The sequence below is a fragment of the Streptopelia decaocto genome (genome assembly GCF_964273445.1).
Source record: "Streptopelia decaocto genome assembly, chromosome: 7".
Taxonomy (NCBI): domain Eukaryota; kingdom Metazoa; phylum Chordata; class Aves; order Columbiformes; family Columbidae; genus Streptopelia; species Streptopelia decaocto.
The window spans coordinates 2,934,386-2,949,470 of record NC_138661.1 but is presented as its reverse complement, the minus strand read 5'-3'; the positions used below and the strand labels follow the sequence as shown (position 1 = coordinate 2,949,470).

Genomic DNA, 15,085 nt, shown 5'->3' with positions numbered 1-15,085 from the left:
GTGATGGGGCTTTTCTTGCTCCTGGGGACATTTTATTTCTGTTTGTGAGGAAGGACACTGCACCCTGTGGGTAGTGACACATTATTAAACGCCTCTCGCACTAAATTTGGCGGCAGCAGAGCAGACACCGCCGGGCCGGGGGGGTGAGCTCTGGAGGCCGCAAAAGTCCGTTTGATGGGGGTTGGAGGGCGCAGGTGACTCTTCACAGTATGTTTGGGATTGGAAGGGACCTCAAAAGATCATCTTGGCCCCATGCGATGTGAATTGATGCGTCCCTACGGCACGGCCGCTTCGGGATGGCTTCCCCTTGACGGGCGCCGAGTCCCCGCCGCCATCCGCTGGGGTGAGAGCGGCCCTGCGGCTGCGACTCCTCACGGCGGCGCCGCCATCGCTGCCCCTCAACGGCCTCACCAGCTCTTCCCCCCCGCAGGGTGTCCAGCGCGCCGCCGCAGCGGAGCCGAGGGAAATCCGCGCCGCGCCGCACACAGCGCCGCCGCCGAGGCGTTCGCTGAGCTTCGGAGCACTGCGGAATGGGCGGCGAGCGGCGGCGGGGCGCTGAGGGGGGCGGTGGGACGGCGGGTGTGCAGGCAGGCGCCGCGGGCAGCTCGCCGCGCAGGGGAGGCGGAAGGCCCCATCGCGCCGCGCGGGAAGAAGGCCCCGCCGTGGCGCTGGCGGAGCAGCCGGAGCCGCGATGCCGCTGTACGAGGGTCTGGGCAGCGGCGGCGAGAAAACCGCGGTGGTGATCGACCTGGGCGAGGCCTTCACCAAGTGAGCGCTCCCCGCGCTGGGGCTGCCGCTCTCCGCGGGGCCAGCGGCGCGGCTGCGGGGCGGGCCTGCGGCGGGATGAATAACTGTGCTTGTGGGGGTTTGGTTTGGTTTGTTGTCCCCCCTCAACGTCTCTCTGTGGTGATCTGCGTGGTACCAAGCGGCAGTAACAGACTTATGTTGTAGTCTCGTGTTTTAGATTCGAACAGAGTGTAACTCGAGGTGGTGGCAGAAACGCTCGGTGTTTAGGAATTTGTAGAATCACAGAACAGTTTGGGTTGAAGGGACCTTCCCAGCTCCCCCAGTGCCCCCCCTGCCATGAGCAGGGACATCTTCACCAGCTCAGGTTGCTCAGAGCCCCGTCCAGCCTGGCCTGGGATGTCTCCAGGGATGGTTCAGCCACCACCTCTCTGGCCAACCTGGGCCAGGCTCTCACCACCCTCAGGGACAACAATTTCTTCCTCATGTCAGCCTGAATCTCCCTCCTTTAGTTTAAAACCATCACCCCTTGTCCTGTCACAACAGGCCCTGCTCAAAAGTCTGTCCCCATCTTTCTTATCAACCCCTTTTAAGTACAGAAAGGCCACAGTAAGGTCTCCCCGGAGCTTCTCTTCTCCAGCTGAACACCCCAACTCTCTCAGCCTGTCCTCCCAGCAGAGCTGTTCCAGCCTCGCATCATTCCTGTGGCTCCTCTGGCCCCTCTCCAGCAGGTCCATGTGTGTCCTGTGCTGAGGATCCCAGAGCTGGACACAGGACTCCGGGTGGGGTCTCACCAAAAGGTCATGGGCCAAAAATGTCTCTGTGCCTCTGCCGCCCCATGTGGAAATACCCCACTGTGTGACAAACCCCCAGCTCCCCCCACGCTTGTGTCACAGGTGCACTCAGCCCTCACGGAAAAGGGGCTGTTTAAACAAAGCAGCCCCGTGGTTGGGGTTAAAATACCCTGCTGATGCTCCTTGGGTTTCAGTGGCCTGCTCAGGGAGGCGGCCAGCACACATTAAAATGATTATAGTGCAGGAAAAGCATCTCTGCAGATGTGTGCTGCTCTTTTTAGAGTGGTTGCATTTACCTGCTTGTATCCCCGAGGGTGTCTCTGCTGCCCTAAAAAGGCTGTGAAACTATGAAACTTGGTTTTATGTGAAGTTATACTTGCTTCGTTACGTGGCAATTGCTCCAGTGTGGTTATGGAGGAGATATAACAAAACCTTTGTGCATGTAATAGTGACTTTAAATGATAAGGGTTTCAACGTTGTCTTTTAGGTGTGGGTTTGCAGGAGAAACGGGACCAAGATGCATTATTCCTAGTGAAATAAAGAAACCCGATGTCGCAAAGGTAAATTAAACTATTTTACCTGAACTATGTTATGATACAGAAAGAATTTTCAGATGCATTTTCTGTCCATCATAAGCTATTTTTCATTATCTTATAAAAACTGCTGTTAAAAGATTGTAACTATAATATATACAAGTAAGCGTGATACCGACACCGATAGTGATTGGTTCTCATCAGCTCTGCCACTTATATTTGGGGTACTTATCGAGGAATTGCTTTGTCTAGCTCTTTTGTTTTTCCTTTTAGTATAGAATGGCAGCTTTGGAAAACTAATGTAGATATAAGTTAGCAGTGTGAAAAAACAGCATTATTAAACCCTGGAGTTTAGTTACAGGGTGAGTTTATGAGAAGCGTTGTTAAGGACATAGAGCAAATCAGGCAAGAGTCAGGGTTTCTTCATATATGTCGGATTATGTATGTTCAGATATACCATATTATCATATATATATTTATTTATATGTAATCACTGCCTAGTATTTAAGCTGACTTTAGTTATTTTTCCCTTACAGCCTGTCAAAGTTGTTCAGTACAACATTAATACAGAAGAGCTCTATTCATATCTGAAGGAATTTATCCATATGCTGTATTTCAGGTAAGAAATGCTTGGATGTCAGTTATTCAAACCTTCTGCAGCTCTTTTCCGAGTGCGTTGGGAGGTTTGACACGTGTGACTGGAGGCTGTGGCAAAATTAGAAACAAGATTCTGTAGGTCTGGCTGTATTCTTTGCAGGAGAAATTCAGTGATGCCGAAATTCAGGTTGTGTTACAAAGAGTTAGTGTCCTGCGGCATCGGTTGCTCTCTGGAGTTATAAAGTATTTGATAAATTGCCTTTGAACTGTGACACTCGTAAAGGACTTGATAGGGGAAAGTCATTGTCGAAGGAGCTGTACTGATTTTGGTAGGGCTGAAACTCATCTTACATCGGTGCAGAACTCTCCTCATGACAGTGATTTGGAATATTTTTATCTTACTAATATATCTTTTTATTGTATTTTTAGTACCATTAGTGAATAATAAAGAGGGACTTAGTTTTTTCTCTTTACTTCCATTCTTTATTTTTACACAGTAAAAATCATCACTTGGCACAGGGAAACCAATACTTAATTTCTGTGCCTCAGATCTCCTGGGGTGGGTTTATGTCTGTTTTTTTTCCTGTCCTTAATCACCACTTTCTAATTGAAATTGGGACAATTCCATCCTCTTCCACTAGAATCAGAAAATCTACATCGTTATTCTCACTCTTTTATGGACACACCGTATGACATTGAGCAAGTCATTAATGACTATTGTTTATGCCTTTTTTTGCATTTCTTTATATTGATTTAGAAATGGATAATGTATTCAGAATGACAGCCTGCTGACTCTATAACTTGTTTTCCATAACTCAGTTTCCTGACTTTCTTTTAGGAAAGCATTGGGTTTTTAGAATTTGGGAAAAAGACTTTGTGATCTGCTGTAGAAAGTTCTACCTACATGCAAAAGTTTAGGATTTTTGAATATGAACTTAAGGTAGGTCTCGTAATACGTGCTTTAACTTACCAGTTTTGTTTTACACGTCTTGCCTTCTTTAGACATCTGTTGGTGAATCCCCGAGACCGCCGTGTTGTGATCATAGAGTCTGTCCTGTGCCCTTCCCACTTCAGGGACACGCTCACAAGGGTCCTTTTCAAGCATTTTGAGGTACGTGTTTTATAGAACTATTGGATGTGCTCAGCGTAGCACTTGCCGGTAGAAATTTTACTTAGAATCACTACCAGATGTGGACAAAGAAATGAAAAGAATGGAAAATCAAACTGATGGTTGTCTGGGGATGTAGGACTTGGAGATTGGACTACAGGCTGTTTTTGTTCCATTCTGATTCTTCATGAGGCTGCAGAACAGGAGCTGTTAACAAGAATCCGAAAGGTTTCTGTGGCTCGTATGAAAGTACAGCTCGCATTGCGCTGCTCCAGACGGATCCAATAATCCCCATTGAGCGCTGCCTGAAGCCAGATTTATATTTCAACCCTTGCTAGTGCTCTCTCAGCAAATCTCATGACTTCTACCAGTCGATATCTGTGCCTGGCATGTGATTTAGCCCCTGGCTCCGCTCATTTAGAGAAGAGCTTATGTGTAATTTATTATCTTCTCTGCTTAACTGGCCTTTCTGAAGAAAACATTGAACCTAATTCTTGCTCAGTTCTAAGGGGAAATGTTTTGGAAGGTGAATCCATCTCCAGTTCAGCTAGAACAAAGGTTAAGGTTCTTCTATAAAAGTGGTGAAGCTAGTTTGTCTGCAGGGCTTCGCTGTGCTCCCAGCACACACTGTGCCAACTCATCTTAAGCTTCAGCGTAATTCTTTCCTACTATTGATAAAATTTTCCGATGACTTGAAACTGCTGAAAGATTTGAGGGATTTGGAGGGTTTTTTGTTTCCTAATCCCCTTACATGAAAAAACATGTCTTAGATACAGCGCTCTCCTGAAAATTGGTTGCTGAAAAAGACTTGTGACTTGGAAAATCATATTTTAATTGAGGGACTTTGTGATGTGTTAAAAAACAGACTAATACTGATGGGAGGTTAATTCCCTCTGGCTAATATTTCCATTTTATGCAGAGACTGGCATATTAATACAGGATCAATATTATAAGTTGTGTGTCCGGGCTAAGTATCAGACACACGGTGTGAATTTTGGGGTTGTCATACGCAGGGACAGAAGTTGGACTCGATGATCCTTGGAGGTCCCTTCCAACTCAGGACATTCTGTGATTCTGATTTTGCACTTAAACGCAGAATTTATTGAAATTGCTCATTTCATTCACACTTCAAGAAGAGGAGCTGTCACCATCTAGGCAACTTGATTTATGGAAATCTGGGAGAAGGAAGTAATTATTTTGTGATTTTGGCTTGAGTTTACACATTGCTTTGCGGAAGGTGTTTTAAGTATCTTCTGTTGGGAAGTTGTGTGCACCAGTGTGTTCTTCTAAGGTACATGTCTGGGGTTTTCTGGCACCTTTGTTCACATCTTCAAGTCTTTATACAGCATTTCAAGTAGCTGTGGTTTAATTTCTTTAATTTCTTTTCAATGACAATGACATTAAGAAACCTGATCTATGACTTAAGATGAGTTTTGTAGTTAACACTTGCATTTCTTACAAACCCATTGCAAGATTAATTAGTACTGAAGTGGTTTGTATCACAAATAAGATGAACGTGAAGTTTAGAATCCTGTTCTGGTTTGTTCATTACTATACTACCTTAAAAATGAAATTTAAAATGGATACTTCTAGATACGATCATTTGGGTTTTGCTTTTAATATAAGATTTGGAGGAAGCATCGGTGCTTTGGGTGGCTTGTTTCTTTCCCCCCCTTCTGTCAACTCTCCTTTTGGTTTCCATGCAGGTACCTTCTGTTTTGTTTGCCCCAAGTCATCTCATGTCCCTCCTGACACTTGGGATCAATTCTGCCATGGTGCTGGACTGCGGCTATGCGGAAAGCTTGGTGCTGCCTGTATCCTTTAATAATACACAAACACCATTTTCAGCAATAAGTTGGTCTTTTTAGAGACTTCAGGTGTGCTAAAATGTAACAGGAACAGACAATCCAGTCTGGCTTTTGACTGTAAAATGTCGTGACTTGGGGAATCTCTTTGCGGTTCATGTGCTAAATCCATGTTCCCTCAAAACTTGGGAAGGGTGCTTCATAACTCCAGCCTTTATATACTAGAAATCAGTTTTGGGGAAAAGCAATTAGAAAGTGTTACCAATAGCTAATGCAAGAGAAAGCTGAGGGGAAAAAAGCCTTTAGTTCCAGCAGACTGAAAATTCATAACAAAAAAGGAGAATTTCCTGATCTTCATATAGATTTATGAGGGAATTCCGATTCTGAGCTGCTGGGGTTCTCTGCCTCTGGGAGGAAAGGCGATCCACAAGTAAGTTCACAGTTATGCATTCCAGGTTAGCCATGATCTCTTTGTGAAAGTTCATCTTTGACTAATGACCAGAGATTCCTGTTGAGCATGACTTAAATCATAACCGCTGTGACAGCATTCGGTTTGTAAAGTCACCCCTGGTTGGCTTTTGTTAATATAGTAAAATCTGTGGACATCAGATCTGCTTCAGTTTCTATTTAGAAGAATGTAGCAGAAGGGAATAAATACTGTCCCTTAAGCATAACGTAGAGAATCAGCCCAAGTGAATAGGTGTCTTTAATGAGCTTGCTGTGCAATGTTTTAGGGAGCTGGAATGTCAGCTGTTGGAGAAGTGCACAGTGGATACCGGATTAGCCAAAGGACAAAGCCTCCCGTCTGTCATGGGTAAGGTCCGTCTGGTGGAGTGAATAACATGAGTTTAGTATTCACTCCATCCTATGTGATCTATTGTTATGATTTATTTCTTCGTATTTAACATTCTTTTTATGATAAACCACTCATAGCAGTAGGTTTGAATGAAGGCTGAGATAAAATTTCTGCAGGAATTTTTCAGTCTGTTCTGAGAGAGGACATTTTTTTTCCATTCTTAATATTCTTTCTTACTTGGAAATCTTTAAAAGCTGCTGTCAAAGGGAAACTTTACTGTACTAAATGTAATTCAAACTTAGTTTCATTCTTAAATTCTCTTTCTACTTATAAAACGTACGGTCTAAGTTATTTTTTCTTATTTCAGGCTCAGTTCCAGAAGACATAGTAGAGGATATAAAAGGTGAGATGTTCTGCTTCACAAAACTCTAGTTTATTAAATTGTGCAGTAGAGTACGATAATAACAAATGTGCAATATTTTACAGTTAGGAATTTCTTTTTCCTTCTCTCTTTATCATATTTCTTATCTACTGGAAGAACTTGGAGTGGTTTTGATCTTTGAAAGCAAAACCAAAACAATGTTGAATTCCTCCTTCAGGTTTGTGTTGTCAAGATGTAGCTCGTAGATGCGTTTGGTAACCAGCACAGTACTGCACTGATCCTGTGATCAGTGGGTCAGGTTCTCTTGTTATCACTTTTTTTAACTACTGACATTTGTTTTCTGGGTATAACGTGTACAGTGTGTGTTCTACATGGGGCTTAGAGTCACCAGATCGAATGTTCAAAACCTGTTATCGTATATATGCTTTGGTTGCAGATGCAGCATTTAAGCAGTCTTAACATCACGACATAAGAATATTTTAAGTTCATGTTGTTTATAAATTAACTAGGATGGCTCAGTTTGCCTTAAAGTCAACATTGAAACAAAATAAACTATGTATAAAAGACATCTCTTGTTTGCTAAACACACTGCCATGTCTCATTTGAAGCCGTGGTGCAAGACCCGCAGGGGTGTGTTTGACGGTGCAGTCAACCCCTGGCACCTGGTGGTAACCGAAGGTGCGATTAGTAACGTGCCTCTGTCTTTAAATCTTGCATAGCTTGTTGGATAAATAAATCTTGTCCATCCTAGCATAGTTTCGGTGTAAATTCATTTAAACTCACGGTCTAGATAACACCTGAAGTCTGCTGAAGTGTAGAGGCTGGTTTTCTTTGCATTTATTTGATAATGTCTCAGACCAGCAAGGGCCTGAGATGTGTGTTCTCTAAATGAAGCACAATTGTTGTCCATGTCAGTGGTGAAAGGATCCAACAAAGTCTCTCTTCTGCCCCTTTGTTCTCTTTCATGAAGTCCGCACTTGTTTTGTGAGTGATCTCCAACGTGGGCTGAAAATCAAGGCAGCCAAGTTCAACATTGATGGCAGCGCCGAGGTGGGTGGAGAATGAAGCTCATCCTTGTCTTTTGAAGCAGACGTCGCCTTTTTGGCCTCTCAAATAATGCACGTATGTTTTTACTTCTAGCGTCCTTCACCACCTCCAGATGTGGACTATCCTTTAGATGGAGAAAAGATTCTCCATGTAGTTGGCTCCATCAGGTGAGAAACACCACAGCAGAGTGTTTATCGTTAGAAGGAGATATATTTTGAATTTTAATGAAACACTTGCCTATGCTTTTAATGTCTCTTAAATGAAGGCTTTGTGCAGGGCAGAGTGCAAGCCCATAACGAGAGGTGTCAGCTTCTCCAGGGCGCTTGTGGTTGAAGGTGGGAGCAAAGAGATTGGAGGGCTGAGAGATGCAGCATCACTGCGGGATGGGGAGACAGGTTTAGTGATGTGAACGGGGTGTCAGCACAGAAGAAGGGGTGATGACATGTTGTCAGCAGGAAGTGGGTGGTGATTTCCAGCCCTGCTGTTGGTGAGCGTGAGCTCGTAACGACATGTTGCTTCTCATTAACAATAATTTCTCATCTTCAACAGAGACTCCGTCGTTGAAATACTGTTTGAACAGGATAACGAAGAGACATCGGTTGCCACTTTGATCTTAGACTCACTCATTCAGGTGTCTTTATATTATAAACAATTTATTGAATGCGTCCAGCCTTGCAGAACATGCTGTTACAAATGACTCTTTCTAGACTAACACCCTTCTGACTGCGGGTTGTGATTTGGGTTCAGCGCAGAGTGACTCTTAAAGTTCTGCCACGTGTTGAATGTCTGTGGGGTTGCAAGTCACCGTCTGGCATCTACCCCGCGATCGTATTGTTTTACTCTTTGATATACTGCAAAGTGTCTGGGGGGGTTCAGCAGTGCTCCCCCCTCAGCAAAGATAATAAACTAGCTCATGTTTATTTGGGGGGTGAGGTTCCACATAGGCGACGACAAAGGAGGCGCTAATACCTGGTGGTGCAGGAATTACCCTGCTGACCTGAAATGACACGGGTATTCTGTTCCTTCTTTTTTTCAAGGTGTTTTGCTAAGAGTCGGGCTTCAAGTCCTTCAGACTGCTGGTTTACCTAAGGCAGAATAAACTAATTTGGACGTGTCTATTACAGGCAGTATATTAGATACATTATGGAACATTTTCTTGACTTGTACAAATGTTTCATTTTTTTATTATATTTAGGAAAAGAAGGGTTAGAAAACCACTATAAATGGAAATTTTCATTATATGGTGGCATATGTATGTTAATTAAATTTGAATTCCTGTAGTTCTTGACACCACTTGATACCACTGGTTTGCTGAGACATAATTTATTGGAGAGCTGTAGGTTTGGACTTCATGATGAACACTTAAATTAGAATTCCTTATGAAAACAAATTGTTTAATAAGATGTGGGTGCCTGCACCACTCAGCTCTGTACCTCCAGGCACTTATCTTACATCACTCTTTGCCCAGAGGAAAAAACCAATTGTTGAATTTCCAAGTGTTAAATGGCATCCAGTTGCTTCTGCTGGACAAGGAGGATTTTTCTTTCCTAGGGATAGCACAGATCCGCTTGTGAGGGGCAGAATTCACAAAGCGTGGCTTTCTCATGCCATTGTGTCTTCTAGTTGGGTTACATGATGCCTGAGGCAAGCTCCAGCAGAAACCTTCTCTGCTGCCGTTGTAGCACCTTTCTCCTACACGGAGCAAAAAAATCTATCACATATGTAACAGTTTTCCCTCTCTGAGAGCACTGGTTGAGGCTTCACCTCTCTCTGGCACATCTTGTCCCAGAACCAGTATAAGTTGGGGAATGACCTGTTAGAGAGCAGTGTAGGGGAAAGGGACCTGGGGGTCCTGGGGACAGCAGGGTGACCATGAGCCAGCACTGGGCCCTTGTGGCCAGGAAGCCAATGGTACCTGGGGTGGGTTAGAAGGGGGTGGTCAGTAGGTCAGAGAGGTTCTCCTGCCCCTCTGCTCTGCCCTGGGGAGACCACACCTGGAATCTTGTGTCCAGCTGTGGCCCCTCAGTTCCAGCAGGACAGGGAACTGCTGGAGAGAGTCCAGCGCAGCCACCAAGATGCTGCAGGGAGTGGAGCATCTCCCGTGTGAGGAAAGGCTGAGGGAGCTGGGGCTCTGGAGCTGGACAAGAGGACACTGAGGGGGGACTCATTCCTGGGGATCAATATGGAAAGGGGGAGTGTCAGGAGGATGGAGCCAGGCTCTTATCGGTGACAACCAGTGATAGGACAAGGGTTAATGGGTTCAAACTGGAACACAGGAGGTTCCACTGAAATTTGAGAAGAAACTTCTTCTCAGTAAGGGCAACAGAACACTGGCCCAGGCTGCCCAGGGGAGTTGTGGAGTCTCCTTCTCTGCAGACATTCCAACCCGCCTGGACACCTTCCTGTGTAACCTCATCTGGGTGTTCCTGCTCCATGGGGGGTTTGCACTGGATGAGCTTTCTAGGTCCCTTCCAATCCCTCACATTCTGGGATTCTGTAACTCATGAGAATTAGTGTCACCGATACCTCTGTCCTTAGTGTGCCTGTCTCACCTGAAGGGCTTTATGGGGACCCACACTGGGCTCATGTAAGCCTTGACTAGGCAGTTTCTTAAGCCTGGTTTTCTTGGGAAGTCTAGAGAAAGGACTTCAGCCATGATTCAGCAAAGAGAAAACAGCAGTTGATGTGTGTAGAGAGACTGAATTTCTAACAAACCTTTGAACGCTTGTTCATGCGACTGCAGTTAAGTTGCTTCTTGTTACTTTTTTTATTCCTGTTTGCATTAGTGTCCCATAGACACCAGGAAGCAGCTGGCGGAGAACTTGGTGGTTATTGGCGGCACCGCGATGTTGCCAGGATTCCTTCACAGGCTCATGGCTGAAATCAGATACCTGGTAGAGAAACCGAAATACAAAGAAGCGCTTGCTACTAAAACCTTCAGAATTCACACTCCGCCTGCCAAACCCAACTGTGTGGCCTGGCTGGGAGGTAAGAGCAACAACAGCTGTTAAGCAAAGGTACAAAGTGGGAGAACAAAACTTCCAAGTGGGATTTGTAATGAATAAATAGCGGGAAGACTCAGGTGAGCTGTTGCGATCAAGCTGCGTTGGAGCTCTGTGGAATTGTTACACCCTCCTGGAAGAAATGGTGCAGAGTGAGGTTACGGGAGCTTTAAACAGGTGACAAAAGGTGTGGAAGAGGAGTTGTTGTCCCAGGTGTAGTACAGGGCTACCGACATACGGTGGCACCAGTGAACAATTAGGCAGAGCAGAGACCTGCGTGTAGGAAGTTCTGCTTATTTAAAAAACAGGATGAATTACTGACTGTGGAGCTGTGGAGGGGCCAGAGGCTTTGACTCCCTGTGCTGTGCACAAGCGCTGAGAACAAAAACCAGCAACTCAGCACTGGATTTTGGCTGCTGGTTGGGAAAAAGAAGGGATTTCTGTGGCTTGGAACTCTTTTAAGGAAGGTTCTGAGCTTGATAAGAATTCATGCTTTTCACAGAATGTTAGGGATTGGAAGGGACCTCAAAAGATCATCTAGTCCAATCCCATCTGGTATGTATAAGGAACTAACTTTAGCCGTGAAGGTAGATTTTCTTTCCACATACATTGAAATGTAAATGTTTATCAGATATTAGTTGTAAAAGTGGACTCAAAAGGTTTTAGGATTAGCAAACAAGAATCATTTCTCCGCACCAAGTGCTCGGATCCTTTTCTTCCCTGGCAGAGCTCGTCAGCTGCTGCCGTCTGAATCCACTCACAGCGTGTGTAAAGTTCTGGGTGTTGTGTGACACCCGTTTCAGAGAGAGGAAATTTCCTGAAGCACAGGGTGGTTTGTTTGAAGTACTTAAAATAAACACTTCCAGGAAACTTTTTTTCTTGGTCAGTGAGGCCAGTTTTGCTCTCAGCACAAAGCAGGTGATTCTTTGTTTTCAGTCACTTTTAGGGACATAAATAGATGAATTTTAGGACTAGCTGGGCTACTGAAGAGGAAAGCAGCTAGATCCTTTCATTCCTTTGATTTTTGAGACAGAGCTGAAGAAGAATAGTTGGGAGTCAAGATGGGAAGAAGCAGAAGAAATTCACTATATCAAGTTAATGCAACTTTTTCTGTCTTTTTTCTTTTAACCCCAATAATATAGGAGCCATTTTTGGAGCACTTCAGGACATACTTGGGAGCAGGTCTGTGTCCAAGGAATATTACAGCCAGACCGGCCGTATACCTGACTGGTGCTGTCTTAATAATCCTCCACTGGAAATGATGTTTGATGTCGGAAAAGCACCCCCGCCTCTGATGAAGAGGGCTTTTTCTACTGAGAAATAAGCTTCTCAATGCTACACAACCATTCCCTTCATCTGTTTCAAGTAGATATACATGCATTGGCACTGTTGTTTTTTTTTAATTAAGTAACTTGTGTGTAACACTTAAATATGAAAAATATGGATGTTTTGGAGGAATATGGTGGTAGGTACTAACACTGTTTAAAACCATGCCCAGTTATACTTTAAAAGCTTAACTCTGGCAAGTCCTATGCTGTTTTGTCCTCTTCTGAAGAAATTCTGTGCCATCGTGAGTTATAGTCTACTGAGTTGTTCCTTATTTATATGTACAGTAAAGAGCATTGTTGAGAGAATTGGTTTTAAGATACTGTGATTTTAAATATGCTTAGAAGAATGAAGGGTGGACTACTATGGGAAACATCTATGGAAGCTTTTCTGATAAATTCTCTGTTAAAATACTCCACTATTGAATCACATGTGACAAAATGGATGGGGCAGTTCAGCAAAGGTGCTGGACAAGTATTTCACCTGGACACAGTCCTGTTTTGAGAGTTTTATCAGAGAATTCTTCTTCCGGTAGCTCTCACATTGTGCTGAGCTAACAACTTGCCCAGCATCTCTCCTCCAAGAAGGAATTCAACCATGTAATAGTTATAAACGAGTGCACAGAATCCCAGAATGTCAGGGATTGGAAGGGCCCTGGAAAGCTCATCCAGTGCAATCCCCCCATGGAGCAGGAACACCCAGATGAGGTTACACAGGAAGGTGTCCAGGCGGGTTGGAATGTCTGCACAGAAGGAGACTCCACAACCTCCCTGGGCAGCCTGGGCCAGGCTCTGCCACCCTCACCAGGAAGAAGTTTCTTCTCATATTTAAGTGGAACCTCCTGCGTTTCAGTTTGAACCCATTACCCCTTGTCCTACCATTGGTTGTCACCGAGAAGAGCCTGGCTCCATCCTCCTGACACTCACCCTTTACAAACATTAATAAGGTTGCCCTTTAGTGTCCTCCAAGCTCCAGAGCCCCAGCTCCCTCAGCCTTTCCTCACACGGGAGATGCTCCACTCCCTGCAGCATCTTGGTGGCTGCGCTGGACTCTCTCCAGCAGTTCCCTGTCCTGCTGGAACTGAGGGGCCACAACTGGACACAAGATTCCAGGTGTGGTCTCCCCAGGGCAGAGCAGAGGGGCAGGAGAACCTCTCTGACCTACTGACCACCCCCTTCTAACCCACCCCAGGTCCCATTGGCTTCCTGGCCACAAGGGCCCAGTGCTGGCTCATGGTCACCCTGCTGTCCCCAGGACCCCCAGGTCCCTTTCCCCTACACTGCTCTCTAACGGGTCATTCCCCAACTTATACTGGAACCTGGGTTTATATAAATTGCATAGTACTTTCACAACACAAAAGATAGACTCGGATATCAGCTGAGGAGATTATTGGAGTGTGACTACCGAGAATAATGAAAATCCACAGTGTGCATGTTTACACTCACCAGAAACCAGAGGCCTCTCACTCCAGGGTACCCAGAAGAAATATTCACTTGCCTGGTTTAGCAAGGACTCACTCAAGGGAACATCCAGCAGAGCAAAACAACCGCTCACCCAAGTGCGGAGGTGATGCACTCTCAACCCTGGGAACTGTCCTTGACAGCGTCCCCGTCTAAGGGGAGGGCTCCCGTTAACAGACTCACTGCTCTGAGAAGGCCACTCAAAGGGGGGCTTTGACAGGGACGCCATTTTGTGGCCTGGTCAGATGCGGCTGTGGGCATTACAACATGGTCCAGCGGCTTCTCATCTTCCCTGGGAACCTCTTTTGTTGAAGACCCTGTCAATTGACCAAGGGTCCCACCCCTCCCGGCCCTCCAGAAGGTGGGAGGTGAAGTCACCCTGACCCAGGTGTGGGGAGGACGTGACTGTCAGCACCAGCCAAGGTGTGAACATTGGCAAAGGCTCAGTGGGGCACACAGGGGCACAGCAGGTGTTGAAGAGCCATCAAGTGTCCTACCAAAGGCTTTGGACATGGTCAGGGGATGTGCAACTGCCACGGGAAGCTGTAGACTGCAATGAGGTCAACCCTCAGCCTTCTCCAAGCTCAACAAGCCAAGGGAGCTCAGCCGCTCCTCAGAAGTCTTGCTTTTGAGGCCTTGGACCATCCTGGTCACCCTCCTCTGGACACGATCTAAGAGTTTGATGTCCTCCTTATCCTGTGGGCCCAGAACCGCCCACAGTGCTCCAGCTGGGGCCGCACCAGCGCAGTGTGGAGCGGGACAATCTCCTCCCTCGCCCGGCTGGCGATGCCGTGCTTGATGTGCCCCGGGACACGCTTGGCCCTTTGGGCTGTCAGGACACACTGGTGACTCATCTTCAACTTCCCCTCAACCCAAACCCCAACATCTCTTTCTGTTTGGCTGCTCTCCAGCCTCCCGCAGACTCGACGATCTTAAGGCTCTTTTCCAATGTACATGGCTCCATGACTGTGTGATTTAACTTGAAGCTTGCCCAGTGCAGAGTCAGGGCTTGGCCTAGAGAGTCGCCATGGGCCCCTTCCAACCCCAAACGTTCTGTGATTATGAGACTGCCGTGGGCAGGCAGAGGACAGCAAACCCAACGTGCAGCACCACGCAGGGGCCCGTGAAGAACATGAACTCTGGCCCAGCCTTCGCCGGGACAGCGGGGCAGCTGTGAGTGGGGCCGAAGGGCGGGGTGGCCGGCGGGCGTGCCTGTGACGCGCTCTGGCGCCTGTGACATCACAGGGGACGAGTCCCCGCGGGGCGGTTATCAGGGGCGCCAGCAGCAGCGCTGCCCCAGTCCGGCCTGGGCCAGCGGTGAGTGCGCAGGCGGGGGGAGGCCGGGCTGGACGGGGCCGGGGCAGAAACGCGGCCCCCGGGGGTGGGTTCTCACCCTGCATGGAGGGCCCGGCCGCTCGCGGGAGCACCTTGGCCAGCACCCTCCGTCCCGCCCAGCCCCACTGAGCCCCTTCTCTCTCTTCTCCGCAGGCC

The 15,085-nt window shown here is 46.6% G+C and overlaps 1 protein-coding gene across 1 annotated transcript; it reads left to right on the top strand.

Annotated features, from left to right (window-relative positions):
• Window positions 1–612: 612 nt before the first annotated feature.
• ACTR10 (actin related protein 10) lies at window positions 613–12,442 on the top strand. Its single transcript, XM_082057569.1, has 13 exons — window positions 613–768; window positions 2,026–2,098; window positions 2,608–2,690; window positions 3,671–3,779; window positions 5,483–5,590; window positions 5,944–6,011; window positions 6,316–6,395; window positions 6,745–6,780; window positions 7,730–7,809; window positions 7,900–7,973; window positions 8,356–8,437; window positions 10,593–10,794; window positions 11,951–12,442. Exons 1-13 carry the CDS (start codon window positions 692–694, stop codon window positions 12,130–12,132), a joined length of 1,254 nt encoding a protein of 417 aa, XP_081913695.1. The 5' UTR covers window positions 613–691; the 3' UTR covers window positions 12,133–12,442.
• The last annotated feature ends 2,643 nt before the right edge of the window (window positions 12,443–15,085 follow it).